This window comes from Lates calcarifer, linkage group LG4 (genome assembly GCF_001640805.2).
Source record: "Lates calcarifer isolate ASB-BC8 linkage group LG4, TLL_Latcal_v3, whole genome shotgun sequence".
In the NCBI taxonomy this organism is placed as follows: domain Eukaryota; kingdom Metazoa; phylum Chordata; class Actinopteri; family Centropomidae; genus Lates; species Lates calcarifer.
In genome coordinates, this window is record NC_066836.1 from 14549224 (window position 1) to 14564982 (window position 15759).

Below are 15759 nucleotides of genomic sequence, written 5' to 3' on the forward strand. Positions count from 1 at the left end.
GGTGAACGTTTCCTTTTGAAAATAAAAGCATATATGCACACACCAAATGTTTAAAATAGTATGTATGACTCCGCAAATAAATATATCTACGGCTTCTGTTCATAGCACGTGTAATTATTATATATGTATATCATGGTTCATTTAAAAGCATGCTCACGTTTTCCTTTTCACATCAATATACTCACCAGAAATTTACTTTGAAATATGTTTTGTCTAAACCGGAAATAGATTTGTCGAGCTTGTTAATGAAATTTCAGTGTACTTGTGCAGTTTGAATTTTCCAATTTAAAAGTTTCAGCTTCCATTTTTTACATTAAATTTTGGCCTGACAACCTGGAACAGAAAATAAAGTAATATGTATGGTATATGTTTGTTTTTTTGTAAAACTGCTGGCTGTGAAACAAATTGCCCCTTGGGGATAATAAAGATTTCCTTGATGCTTGATCCTTGAAAGGACTAGTGAGATGTGAGATGTAGCACAAAAAGTAGTTGAGAGCTATCCATATTCAGAGTGCACATCTTTTTTTATTTACAGATTTGGCCTTAAATACACCATTAACATTCATTAAATGGACCATAGCTTACATACTGCAGATATGCCTTCTTAAGTGACAGCAAATAAACAGTTTTCTTCATTTGCCACATTCACAAAAACTGTGATAAAAATAATTTCTTTACTTTTGACTTTATAGACAACACGCACACACACACACAAACATACAGAGAGAGAGAGAGAGAGAGAGAGAGAGAGAGAGAGCGCGCGAGAGAGAACATCCAACAGAACAAAACAAAACATAAAAACTTCATGGTATTATAAATGCAGTCATCCTCCCTCACAACCAGGTGAGCAGAGTTGTTTATCTGTAATGGGCCTGGGTTAATGACACACAATGGTGCTGTAACCACCGTACATAAATTCCACACTGTTATTTGTCTATTAATTTAGATATATTAGACCACAGGGGTGGACACAGCCCCCCTCCTGCTACTTATCCTATTATCGATTATCACATAAAGAGAAGATGACAAGTAGCTATCTGTCATACTCCCCCTATATAGCATCCTTCTCACACACTGATTAACAGTTTCTGTTTATAAGAAGACAACACATGTTCACCTGTGGTTTCACAAACACATTTGCACCTGATGTCAGTTACAATAACTCAACCTCAGCCCCCTTTTTCCTACAAATAAAATACAAAAACTAACATAATAAAATGGTGAAACAAGTAAAAATTATACCAAAGTAAAAACATGTTGGACACTGTCATATACTTTTTTAAATAACAGGGGAAATCCCCTAACAACTCCCTGACAAAATGGGGTGAACAGAGGAATTACAGTACTAATCCCTTGTCTCACATTTTCATTGAGCACAAGACAACCACAAGAGATACTACTGTATGTCAGTACACCAGTTTTCAGTGTTTCAATAATAAGGCCTTCAACTCCACTTCTTGAACACTAGAGGGCTCTCCTGGTCAACAGAAGGCTGTAGGTCAGATGCAGAGAGATTACATAAGGGAAATTAAATCTCCTGGAGTGAGTCAGGAGTGGGGTCTGATGGGACCTCCACAACTCTGTCTTGCGTCCCCCGAATCAGTGTAATACGGCACCTTTTATGACAGGCACATGCTTCCCAAAGCCTAGTACTTGATCACCACCTGCTCAAAGGCTCCAGCTGCGACCCTGAAAGAGAACGCCACAATGTGTTACATGACAGGAAATGTGGGTGGTTATCTGATCTGACTATGGGTCATTCTTTTATGTGCAAAACCAACACTATGTAGTGAAATTGAAAATATCTTTACATTTAATTTTACACATCAAAAAAAAAGATGATTCTTTGCTAGAATCCAAATTTAACATGTTTAGCAGCTAATTTATATTTGTAATAAGCGTCTGCAGTATGTCACCCTCAATCCACGGTTACATAATCACACCCACCTCGTGTGTTGGCTTCCCAAGGCTGTACTCCCACCAGGACCAACAAACAAGCTGAGTCCCTCTTCTGCAGAAATACACACATACACACACGTACACAAGAAACAAAGAAACTGTCAACTTACACAGTCAGGTTTAAAATGCCTAGCTCACACAGCCACATGGTGTGTGGAGCTATCCATTGAACTGCCCTTGAGGTATTCATGTGACTGATGAACAACCAAACTTCTGTGGTCCTCATTCAAATAAACCTTAGTATTTAGGCTGGTAAGTATGTGAGTATGGTCCAAATTATCTTCCAGTTTATAATTTGCCATCATAAACATCTGCTCAACATTCATCATGTCAAGGAAGTACTTAAAGACATCGAGTTGTTCTATTGCAACACTTCAGAGTAATTTGATCCCATCAGAATGACTGTAGGAAACTTTCCAAGCCCTCATAAGCCCTCTAAGTAATGTATTTAGTGTACACACCCTCTGCACTGGAGTCCAAGAAACCATGGCTAAAATCCTGGCTCTGTAGGATTTTCTCTATTATGTCATCAGCATCCACCCTGGTGGCATCGACTCTCTTCAACTGATTCTCCATGGAGTTCTGCTTTACTGGGTGTCTAACAGAGAGATAAAACAAAAGATATCAGACAATATATTTAGTTGACTGGGGAAACATCACAGTCTGAGCCCAAAATGAAACAGAAAATATGTGAAAAGGAAAGGTGAAAAGAAGGGAAGAGAAAAGATGGATTTGTGAGCAGTGAGCTGTGCTGATTTTAAACTTCTCCACTTAGACTGGATCCAATTTGTTTTTTTTTTAATGAAAAGTTTTAAGGTCAAAAAAGAGAGAGAGACCTACAGTTGTGGATGTCAGTTTCAGACCTTTCGTAATTGAGTGTGTTACCTTGGAACCCTGACGGGTGTAGAAGGGCGTTCAGGTGCATGGTGACAGTTTGCAGAAACCGGTGGAGTGGACCTGCTCTCCCTCTCTCCTCTCTCTACCTGCTGATCGCTGGATTCTAGGATGCTGCCGATGCCTGTGGAGGCAGAACCTCCTGACGCACTCCTCCGATGGCTCAGATCTGTTAAACTGGAGTGATTTGAGCTGTAACCTAGAGAAAAAACAGAAAGAAAACACTATATGAGAAGATATGTATATGATTTGTGCACTTTGTGTGATAATAATTTTGTCTTTTTGTGAATGGAATAAAGATGTGTCTCTGTGTTTAGTACCTGAGATTTTTGACTGCTGACTTGCATAGCTGGGTGTTCTCGAGTGACCGTACACCACCAGCTCCTCTGGGACTGATACCGATTTCTTTGGAATCTCTGAAACAAGATATAAGCCACTCAGTGATGAAATTATGTTATGACCATTTTCAAGGACAAAATGCACACACACCTAAAGTAAAAAATACAATTCACAGTCAGTGTTGGTTCTTCATGGTCAAAGCACAGAGAATTAGCTTTTGGCTTCTTAGTATTCCTTTTAATGCAGAGGCTTTTTATTCAGACGGTTTTGAATACAAGACTGTTTGTGACTGGATAATGATGGAGGATGGTTCTTTGTACAACCTTGTCAAACCTGTCTACACAAAATCCTTGGTATTGTTAAGAACTGAGAAATTAAAATTAAAGGTTATCTATTGAAAGAATGACCAAACTCTTGAAAGCCATAGAGAATATACAGTACATACCAGTGAGTGAATGGGATATGTGCATGTCCCCTCCCTTTCTGTCCTCAAGGAGACACTCTGCTTCAGCCTGTGGGATTCCCAGAGTCATGGCTGTAGATGGAGGACTGTTGGCAAAACAGGAAGCAGTAAAGTTACAATAGGGGCAAAGTGGTACCTTAAGTATTGTGGAAAAAGAGCTCTCACTGCTTCAACAGTGAGTATGGTTAGATACATACATGCATACAATTTTGACTCTAATCTGATTAGAGCCACTATGTGTGGGATTAATCATTTCTGATTTTGGTGAATCCAGTGGTGGGACAGAAAAAGACATGGTGGCAGACAGCAACGCACACAGCTACCCTGCAATTGTCAATTACTATGCTATAATCACAAAAAAAACTTCTGCACATACAGACTTGGTAATAGTTTTGACTTTTCGAAATATCATGACAGTCAGCAGTGGACAAATCTTGCGATCAAAATACAGTTTTATGCTGATCCAATCATCAAATATACCTTTACATGTTAAAATAAGCTAAACTGCTTATTTAAACTCATCAGCAAGCAAACAACAAAGCCAGCAGCCTCTGGTCAGGTTATGTGGTAAGGTTAGGTTAAGTGTGTAAGTAGTAAGTGTATTAAAACGGAATGACGATTACTTTTTAGAAACGTCCGGTTTAGCAGACATTAAAACAGGAAACCCTACATCTCTGTCACTGAGAGTCTATATTAAACACAGGAATGAGGGCGTAGAGGCAGGCGACGCAAATCCTCCACACACAATGAGTAACGCTGCGTGGGATGAATGACTAGGCTATGCTTGAGTTTACACTTTAGACATCTCCAAGGCAGCGACATGTGTATTATTACATCAAGAGGGAGGTGGAGCACAAAAGAATACAGGGATAGACTTGTGTTGGTTGAAGAAAGGTAACTGTTTGCACATGGCACAGGGTTTGTCAGGAGTGTGAGATTACATCACGTCCTTTGTGACAAACTGCTCGACATACAGCTCTTGACTGTGCTGATCACATATCAGCTGTTGCTCATTTCTGAGGTTGGGCAGATTAATTTCTGGGCAAGGCATTATTAGCTCTCAGATAAGACTATGATAAGGCCTCAGCTAAAAAATAATGCTTCATAACTTTGAACTCTGTGAGTGAGAGAGTGTTTTAAGTTTGGTGACAGACAGGATGTGATGAGAAAACTTTCCTCTGTGGTTAGATACAGACTTTTGTACACGCGAGCATATTTTCTTTGCAACCACAGCTATACCGTTTGGCAGTTAAACATAACAGACAAGTCATGACTTCCTTTGCTACGATTTTCAAATTGAATAAATAATTAGACTATAAGGATGAGTAACAAAAATAAACAGATGAATAAGGTCAGGAAGAGCTCTTACGTTTTAAAACAGGGGTCTCCAGACATAAGTTGTGTGGTGATGACAACCTGTAACAAAAAAAGAAGAGCAGCCATGTCAGTTTTAGACTGTAACTGTGGGACACTGTGTGGTGTTGCTGTTGTCTGAGGTTTAGATTAAGATTTTGAGAAATGCAGTCTGATTGTAGGTCTGCGCCCCAAGGAGACTATGCATATTTCAAATTGGTTCCCATTGCTCAAGCACTTAACAGATCACAGGCTCAGGCATGCCTTGCATCAACTATGATGACATTCAGCTTTTCCATCAATACCATGAATCTCAAAAACACTGGCAGGGTAGTTAAGACTCCTAAGGGCATTTTCCACAGTACTTAAAGGAGGATTTTGGAGCTGTGTGTGTCGTCACCAGCATACCTTGAGAATCGAGTTGTCCTGTCTGGTGTTCTTTGTGTCATAGCCCTCTAGGAGACACCGTCGTGTAGTGCTGCCAGACCCAGCAAACTCTGACAGGTTCAAGTCAGCAAAGCCCAGCTGCACACAAGATCAATCAGTTTGAACCGTTTACTCTATTTATGCTCATGAATGTCAAACCAAAGTATCGTCCTGTGACAATGTGGTGTTAATAAAACATAGTTATCTACATTTAAAGAAATCTATCCCAGCTCAGGTTAAAGGAAAAACACTTCAAATACTTAAGAAATCAGATAACTATTCTTAAACTCATCATTTAAGTTATTGGTTAACATGGCGTGGGTTTTGTTTTACTGAATTTTTCAATCAGTAACTAAGGCCGGGAACTAGAAATAAAAACATTCTTAGTGCCAAGACTCACCTCCTCTAAGGACACCTGAAGGCCAACTATTATCACACACATTTTATGATAAGATTGTTCTATGGGTCACTGTGACTTAAGCTGCTATGTTTACAACAAATGGCAGTCAACAGATTTTAGAAGAGAAGTATTACCTTTGCAAATGTTTTTCCACCCTTCAACTCCTAAAAGGACAAAAAAACAAACAAAAAAATAAGTGAGGTTGAATTTGCCTGGTTCTATAACACATGACTGTATTCATTAAAACATTTGTGACTCTTTGTTGTATGACTGTTGTCTGCATAAAGCACTTGGGTGCTGTGATATGGTTACAAATTAACTGTGCTTTTGGTCTTATGTACATAAAATGTTAAAGTCTCAGTTAACTTCCTGGATTCTGCTATGGAAAACAGCTACTGTGCATTTTTGTAGTGTCAACAAAACAGAAAAAATGTCCTGTACCTTGCGCACAGACACCCGGCACACACAGGGGTCTAGTACACCTGTCCCTGCATTGGCACTCATCTTACACATGAAAGAGAATTTCTTCTTCCAGCGAACACAGTTGGCTTGGACTGGCTCTCTGTGAGAGAGGAACATATAAAAACACTGGTTCACACAGACACCAAAACACAGGGACATAATGAAAACTGAAAGAAAAGACATTAATCACAAGTCTGCTACTACTTATGCATGGGTAAACCACAGAGTACATGGGGAGGAAGTGTCCCAGACCATCAAGAAAAGTTAAATCTGTGGTTTTTAATGTTTTTTAGATAAATGTAGCAAGTGGTATTTTCTAAATTCAGTCTGTGATGTGAGCTCATGATCTTCCTAGACGTTTTGAGCTATCTCCTACAAAGTTATACTGGATGATGTATTCACTCATCCCTTGCAAACATTTGGTAATTCCAACTGGTCAGATGTTGGATCCACTTTGGTTCAAACTCTAACAATAGGAAAATTAAATAACTAGTCATCATGTGTGGAACTTGTATCATGGGATTCTCACCATCCTTGACATATTGATCTTTTGGAAGAGTGAGAGTGATTTTGGGCCATTTTGGTCACCTTGACTTCACATGGTACATGCACAATGCACAGAGTAGACAGTGCTGATCACTGGCAGCAGCAATAAAGAGGTGTAGCTTTAAAGTAATGCAACAGGGATGGAAGAAAATGCTAATTATATTTTAGATACTTTTATGAGTATTAAAATGATAATGTATATATAAATTACTCATAACTAAGACTCCATGCATCAGGAACAATATGCCTGTTAATATTGTTAATATACTTGTATTCAACACAGAGAAAACAGCTGTGGTTGGAGCATGGTAAACTAAGAATACAGTGTTTACCCTATAGTTTTTAGGAACAGTTACCATGGCAAAGTAATGAAGACTAGCGGTTGACATGAGTTGCGCCTGTGTCCGTTTTTCCAGAGTGACTCATTTAAGTGCTACGAGCAGTTACAATCATAGACCCGAGGGATTTAGCCTTGTATGCCCCTTTGCAATGGAAGGAAATTCCGTTTTTGGTATATGACAATACAATAGGAACAATAAACAGATAATATAAACACAGAAATGAAAGAAAGAACTCGAGCACAGAAGTCGAAATATCTGTTCTATTAAACAACCTCCAACTATATTATTATTATTATTATTATTATATCCAGCTGACTGTTAAAGTCTAGCAGACACTGTTCACGTTATCCTACGGCAGTTGTTGCTTAGCAACGGCTCGATCAACTGTGTAAACACCGGTTAACGAAAAAAACAAACTTTCTCCAGCTCTTAAAAAATAAACTTAGATTTTATTGAACTAATTAGCGTCACTGCCTCTTATAAAATCACGTCAAATCGCAGCCTCGCTGTCCTTACAAACTGCAGTGAGTCTTCAACCGTTGGCAAGGTAAGTTAATATAGAACAGTTCCCCGCTTAGCTTCAGCTAATACTAAGTACAAACTTAGTTAGGTTAGCTTACAGCTAGCTTCTGTTGTATAGCTGAACATTAATTAGTTACACATTAGTCTACAGGCTGGTAAGTAAAAATAAAAGAAACAAAGCTTAGACGAGAAACGCTGAACAGGTGTCCAAAGTGAGCTGAAGAGGGACTTAAAACTAGTCAAAACAAGTTTCACTTAAATTTAACTCTACCTTGTTCGAACAACCAGTGAACTGCTGCTATAAATAGCAAAAAATCTTACCGAGTCGACTCCTCAGCAAAGCCTCCATCTAGGAGCCTGACTTTACAGAATATAACTCCGTTTACGAAGGGAACCGATGACAACTCCTCCAAGTCGAAGTCTACTTTAAATTTAAATCTCTTCTTCTTCATAAGAATGAACGACATGATTTTTCCTGAGCGCTGGTGAAAGTTTGGGACACAGCTGAAGTGGAGAAGCTGACAGACAGCTGTACACTTTGCCTGCTCAGTGCTCTCACTGCTGCTCTCTCAGCTGTTGCTGTGTTGCTGCGGTCGGACTCAGCAGACACGATTCAAAGTTCAAATCTCCTCCTTCCCACCCACTGAAAAATATAATTCATGACGTGAGGGGAATTCTGGGGTCTGATTGGACACTGGAGCTGCACGAAAAAAGAGAGTAACCGAAGTCACGAATATAATAGCTGGACTGCACGTTTTTACAGTCTGAAAGTCATTCAAAACGCCCACACAGGAGAAATACTACTTTCTCTATCACTCTCAAAGCTACGGTGAAGTTAATGCATCGTGATGTTCCCGTGACCACAAAATGCCCGTGTAAAAGAGAAGTGGGAAACAGAGGGGAGAATATCTGTCATTCCTCACGCATGTGACTAAAAGAAGAAATGAAATGCACACATACATACACAAATCTCACACACACACACACATATATTGATATATAGCTATAAAGTCACCTCAATATTTTCTACGTTTGTTGTGCCCCAGCTGTAATCTTATGTAGTTTACATGACAATTTGATTAAACGAAAATCTGAAAATCCTTTTTGTTATTTCTAAACAGAGGTGAAGGAAGAAGTCTGATGAGGAATTCCCCATTACTAGTGAAACACTATCACTTATTTACTAAAAAGTACAGAAGAGCTGTCAGCAAAATAGAAAAGTACCCAGAATAAAGAATGGCCGCTTTCAGAGAGTTATACACACTACATTACTGGATTATCATTACTAATGCATTAACATGTACATGTAAGCAGCATTTTAATATTGCAGCTGGTTGAGGGGCTCATTTGAATCTATTTTACATACTGCTGGGTATCTGTAACAATGCATCACACAGTGTGTAACAAACTCTTTTTTGTATGTCAGTCTTAATCTGAAATTTAATTAGCTCCACCTGTCAGATAGGGGTTCTGACATAAAAGGGGGAAAGTAGAGGTAGTAACAGAAAATGGAAATACACAAGTAAACTTCCTCCATGGATAAAGTATCGCATAAACGCCTCTTCAGTGTCTGATACACCAATCCTCTTACTCTTTTTCCTCGCGCCTTTTGTGCGATGAAACACCGCCCTCTAGTGAACACCGGCGTTATTACGTTGTAGGAAATGCGATGCAATGTGTTTCAAATGACACGTCCTTCTAGATGAAGAGATTAGATTTCCTCTGTAATGCACCACCACACATCACACGTTGCAAATGTGAAATAACAGATGATTTGGTGCAATATAAGAAGCATAATCCGGATTACGCGCGCGGTTAATCCAAAGGTCGTTTATTTCACCACTTTTCTGTTTTGCCATCTTTCATGCTTTTCCGTAGAAAACATCGAGTGGCGACGTAGCTCCGCCTTCGGTTACTGCAGTTCCACTGAAAATCTACGGAATACACCTCTGCGCGGGACAGCCTGCAAAAATAAAGTGTCTTGAAACCGTCTTATCGTCACAAACAACGAGCTCATATCAGGATTTCAGCAGGGTTTATGAATGGTTTTCGATATGGATTAATACTCACACCCTGACTGCAGGACGGCTCGTTTGGACGCTGCTTTCACATGAGCCCTACAATGTATCAGGCGCTACGGACGTCTTTACTATTAAATGCCCGGTGCTGGGATGCCGACAGTGAGAGGTCATACCAGGACCTGTTCGAGAGGCTCGATACCAATAAAGATGGGAAGGTGGATGTCGCTGAATTGCGCGCGGGCCTCAAGGCAATGGGCATATTCCGACAGGGAGCTGCACAGGTATAAAAAAAGAGAGAGAAAGGCATGGGAGGAAAGATTCCTATTTAGGCAAGAGTTTTTGGGTCCTGGCCTGCTCGTTTTGCATGAAATTTTCTTAGCAGTGTGAGTACCTGGCTTGGCTGTGTGTGTGTGTGTGTGTGTGTGTTATTCAAGGAGGCAAATAAAGCATTAGATTAATCTCCTCTCTGCAGAAAATTGTGTCGTCTGGTGACCAGAACAAAGATGGGAGTCTGGACTTCAACGAGTTTACCAAATATCTGAAGGAGCACGAGAAGAAGCTGCTGCTGACGTTCAGAAGTTTGGACAGAAACAACGATGGTAGGCGATGAGTTCACTGTTTTTTGCAGGAGCTGCCTCGGCACGAGTGTTCATACATATTTAAACAGTGACTGTTTACAGAGCCACATGTCCACTGTTTATGCTGGTGCATATTTCAATAGAGATTTATTATATTGTGTCAGGGCGCATCGATGCCTCGGAGATCCAGCAGAGCCTTGCAGAGCTGGGCATGGATGTCAGCAGAGAGGATGCCCTGAAAATCTTACAGAGGTTTGACCTCCACTTCTTCCCACTGTAACATGTGTCTGTCAACAAAAGTGTTGTTTGCAAGTAATTTGGAGGCTTTATCTTGATCACAGTTTGTGCTGTGTAATGCACCACAATAAGCCATCAGTTCGTGGATAAAGAGTTTCTCTGTGTTTCCTTAGCATGGACATTGATGGCACCATGATGGTGGACTGGAATGAGTGGAGAGAACACTTCCTGTTTAACCCTGCGCACAACCTGGAAGAGATCATACGCTACTGGAAACATTCCTCGGTACAGGACATGCACACATATACACTGTAGACTCGTACAGAGGCAACTGCAGTGGAAGAAATCACATGGAGTCCAGCCCTCATGTGTCAGATATTATGGATTTTCTCTGCAGTCCACATTTTGGCAGTAGCTTTGAAAGACTAGACTGTCCTACATAATTAGGTCACAGCACCACACTCGTTTCCCACAGCTTGCTCCTTAGTGCAAATAAAGGTGTCATTGACTTGTTTGTTACTTGAATGTGTAGAGATGTTTTCTGCACTCCACATTTATGTTGTCTGGGAACAAAACTAGACAAACCTGCATTCCCACACCATTAATTTGACATAGTAGTGATCGCAGGACACATAACAGAAATGCTTGTGTTTCCCTGCAGTGTTGCACTAAATTGCCTTGTCACAGACACCTTTATGCTGTTGGAAAAACATTTGACTTGTTTATCTGAAACACTGAAAGCATGCAAGATGAGGGTTCAGTCTGCTCAGTGATTATGGTTTCTCAAGCACTTCTTGCTAAAGGATAAGGAACACAATCATTGTTTGTTAACATTTTTATGACCACAGCAGTTTTTGGCAGCTGTTTACTCACTGTGTGGTCTTTTTGCACAAGTTTCAACAAATATTCAATGAAAAGTGTGTTTGTACCCTCTGGCTGAAAAACCTTACATTCAAGGTTTTGTAAATGTCCTCACTTCAGTGCACAATTTGGCAAAACCAGTTGCTGTGTCACTGTGAAAAATAGACCTCAAAAGGAGAAGTGGCTTGTGAAGTTTTTTTTTTTCACATTGACAGCAACACAGAGAGACACTTTGTCACATGTAAATTCAGATTTAGATACATTCTCAAAGGCAAAATATTTTTCATATAACACTGACTACATGTGTTTATAGCTCACCCAGTGTCCATACATGACGGTTGTGAGTAAATGTGCTTTTATATTCACTAGGTGCTGGACATAGGTGACAGCCTTGCCATCCCTGATGAGTTCACAGAGGAAGAGAAGAGCTCAGGTGGCTGGTGGAAGCAGCTTGTTGCCGGTGCAGTGGCGGGGGCTGTTTCTCGCACTGGTACTGCCCCTCTGGACAGGATGAAAGTCTTCATGCAGGTGAAATATATTAAAAGAAATAGCCAAATATAGCCTGTCCTTTAATAGATGCATGTGCAAATATCCTGTTAATGTTATAATTTCCTACTGCAGGTTCACTCTTCTAAGACCAACAAGATAAGCCTGGTCGGGGGCTTCAAACAGATGATCATAGAGGGAGGTCTAACTTCACTGTGGAGGGGAAATGGAATTAATGTTTTAAAGATTGCACCTGAGACAGCTATCAAATTTATGGCATATGAGCAAGTAAGTGATGGCCTCTGAAAAGCAGAACGTTTTTTATTGCATGTGTATAATAGATATTTGTCATGTGTGCAATTTATTTACTTTCCTGTGTGTTTTTTGTTGCAGTATAAGAAGTTATTAACATCAGAGGGCAAAAAAATCGAGACACACAAGAGGTTTATGGCTGGCTCTCTTGCTGGGGCCACAGCACAGACGGCCATCTATCCGATGGAGGTAAGACGACTGTTGCATCACTGTTTGATCATACAGCCTCAGTCCTGGGATGCATTAGAAATGAAATGAAGTTAGCTCCTTAAAGTTCTCCCAACAATTCTTCTTCTGTACTTGTTGAGGTTTTGAAAACTCGACTGACTCTGAGAAAGACTGGCCAGTATTCAGGAGTGTTTGACTGTGCCAAGAAGATCCTGAGGAAGGAGGGGGTCAAAGCTTTCTACAAGGGCTACATTCCAAACTTACTGGGCATCATTCCCTACGCTGGGATAGACCTCGCTGTGTATGAGGTATGCAGGCTTTGTGATGCATGCTGCCCCTTCAGTGATATTTCACCACAGAGTGCACTTTGTTAAATGAACTCATCCATATGCACACTAAACTGATTCATTTTGCTTAGCAGAGACGTATTATATGTAATCAGAGAAATTGATTTTAGTGTTATGCTTACACGCAGTATCATTTACTTCCTGTGTCTCAGAGTCTAAAGAATGCTTGGTTGTCGTACCACCCCAAAGACTCGGCTAACCCCGGAGTAATGGTGTTGCTTGGCTGCGGGACCATCTCTAGCACCTGTGGCCAGCTGGCGAGCTATCCACTCGCACTTGTACGCACACGGATGCAGGCACAAGGTAAACTCAGTCTGACATTTGACAACAGTGATGACAAACATGACACAATGCGTAATATTTTTCATTATAGGAAAGATGTTTATGTTATTATGACAACGTTCTGTAAAGGTATCCAGTATTTTATGTAAACATACACTTGATGTAAGTGGGCTGCAACAGAAAAGGACACCCCTTTCTCAATGTAAAAAGTACTTTTAAAGTAAAGATATGGACAGCAAATTGCCAACACAAACTAATAAATCATAATTACAGAAATACACAACTGTCTCTTCAACAGATGAACTCTCTGTCCAGATAAAACTGTACTGAATTTGATATTCAAAGAAATCTTGTTTGTACTTCTTTTACTCCTTCCAATGTGCAAACTTGCATAGAGCAGCTGCCTCTGACATAGAGTACAGAAATAAGAAGTACGCTTGTGGATACAACATTTCCCTCCCTAACTTAATGTTTCTTTGCAGCGTCTCTGGATGCGTCAGACCAGCCCTCCATGACCTCTCTGATGAAGAAGATTGTAGCCAAAGATGGTTTTTTCGGACTCTACCGGGGCATCCTGCCAAACTTTATGAAAGTCATTCCTGCTGTCAGCATTAGCTATGTGGTTTACGAGTACATGAAGACTGGCTTAGGAATCTCCAAATGATAACGTAAGCCAATAAAAAAAAGAACATTTACTGTATTTGTCAGACTTGAAATATGTCTGCAATAATTCTCAAGAAGACAGATGAACATCAGACATACAGAGCATGACGTCCGCCAGCTGATACAGGAGTTCAGATGATGGAAAACTGTATGTATCCCAGTAAGGGTTGTCTGTCAGTAGCTAAAGCATTTATAATTTGTGGTGAGCATGCTTTGATTTTTTTATCCAGCTGTGACACATAACACACTCCCCAAATTTCTACACTCTGCAAAACAATACTTGACACAAACACAGTACTGTACATAGAACATGCATGAAAAGTAGGAATGATAATACATAATGGATGTTTAATTTATCCTACTGTTAACGCTTTCAAAGCTGTGATCAACCAAAATGGTAGCTCAGTCAGACATACTGTTGTGAAAAGATTTTTTCTTAGAGAAAGGTGGAGCTAATCCCAGCAGAGTTAATGTCTTATTCAAACTCAGACTAAGGGAAAATGACACTATGCCAATTTAAATGTTGACGTTCACACCACTGAGAGATAATTTAACACTTTACACTCTATGTTGTAAAAGTGCCCCAGAGTGATATCAGCTGCAGACAAGCACTGCACCACTCATCAGCTGTCAACTAAAAGTAACTGGCTCTGAAAAATCAAATACTTGTTAACACTGGAAATCTGTGTGCATGAAGATGCACACATCTTGTGCAATGTGAAAATCACTAATTCCACATTCTGTGTGTTATCTCATAATCATTTCAATGTGCCTTACAGCCACTTGATGTGAACTTTCTGACATCAGCAGAGGTGTGGTTTTTTTTGTTGTTGTTGTTTTTTTTTTAACTATACCATAGGTATACTGTATGTCTGTAGTGTACATCTTTTTGTAGCTGTGCTTATTTATGGGTTTTAATGATGGTTACTGCAATGTAACATGGTGACATTTTTAAGAAAACTGTAATAATTGGACTGAAAAGCTTGCAAGGAGCATGTTTTTGTCTTGCGTCACTCCATTTCAACACATCCAGACCTCCACCCTAAACACACACACACGCCCACAATAGGATCCTCTTACGTTTAACATTTTGTTACTTGTTCTGTCACACAGCAAATATGTGGGAAGCTTTTATTTACCATGAAAGGTGACAATCAGCCCTTTGTCTTTATTATAAGTTAATCTCCATTTCAAGAAACTTAAACTCTTGATTTAATAATCATTAACCTGAACATGTGGAAACTATGCACAGATGTTTAACGTGATCTTTGATGGGGGGCTCACTTGAGAACAATGGTTCAGTGGTATCAAGTTCAGACCCTCAGAGATGAGGTCCCTTGTTGAAGATTATTGAGATGTGTTAACAGCTCCACCTAGTGGTCAATAAAGACAAAACGTTTAACAAATTTAATGGAGTTGGTGTGTGTCAGTAGAATATAGGTAAAGCAAATCATAACAGTATTTTAGTCCTTTAAAGTTTTTTTTCCCTTCACTGTAGAAGAATTGGGATATTAGACTTAATTTGGCTTGTACTATGTAGCTCAACAAAATGTAAACTAGCTAACAATGTGCAGCAATAGATGAGAGAGAAACTCTTGTGAGGAGACAGAACACAGACTTAGTAGAAGAGCTAAGAATGAGCTATTCCACTTAAGATAGATACAACAATAAAATAGATGCATTTAATTTCATTCAGTATTTAATGATTCTTTGAGCACAGAATGAATTGGACCTTTCTTCCCAGACTTCTAGTTAACTTACAGCATAAAAGCATAACAAATACAATGTTTGACTGATTGAAGTCCATATAGTAATACATACAGAGATAACAGGCATAAATCAGAAATGTATTAAATGTATACCTTGATAAGACTCTATTCTCAAAGAGGAGAATGACAGTAAAGTCAGTCTACTAATGTCCTAAGAGACACTCAAAACAATACCAGTTTAAACCAGGGTTTACTAAAGGTAGACAAATATCCTCTCTACCTCAATTAAAACAAATTTATGGGCACTACGAATAATATTTATGTACATACTGCCGCTGATATTAAGATGTTTTGATACAAGACACAATCAATATGTCACTCCATCAGACA

The 15759-nt window shown here is 39.6% G+C and overlaps 2 protein-coding genes across 2 annotated transcripts; one reads left to right on the forward strand and one right to left on the reverse strand.

Annotated features, from left to right (window-relative positions):
• Positions 1-505: 505 nt before the first annotated feature.
• Positions 506-8325, reverse strand: LOC108883564 (protein FAM102B). The gene is made up of 11 exons (XM_018676869.2): positions 8027-8325; positions 6276-6396; positions 5969-5998; positions 5417-5533; positions 5025-5071; positions 3638-3741; positions 3174-3269; positions 2845-3052; positions 2421-2557; positions 1948-2011; positions 506-1689 (listed from the first exon to the last, which is right to left on the reverse strand). The coding sequence occupies exons 1-11, from the start codon at positions 8170-8172 to the stop codon at positions 1647-1649; spliced, it is 1113 nt and encodes a 370-aa protein (XP_018532385.1). The 5' UTR covers positions 8173-8325; the 3' UTR covers positions 506-1646.
• A 1028-nt stretch (positions 8326-9353) lies between these two features.
• Positions 9354-15066, forward strand: LOC108883563 (calcium-binding mitochondrial carrier protein SCaMC-1). The gene is made up of 10 exons (XM_018676868.2): positions 9354-10007; positions 10199-10325; positions 10469-10556; positions 10715-10826; positions 11772-11930; positions 12024-12176; positions 12282-12389; positions 12509-12676; positions 12868-13018; positions 13480-15066. The coding sequence occupies exons 1-10, from the start codon at positions 9816-9818 to the stop codon at positions 13659-13661; spliced, it is 1440 nt and encodes a 479-aa protein (XP_018532384.1). The 5' UTR covers positions 9354-9815; the 3' UTR covers positions 13662-15066.
• Positions 15067-15759: the final 693 nt, after the last annotated feature.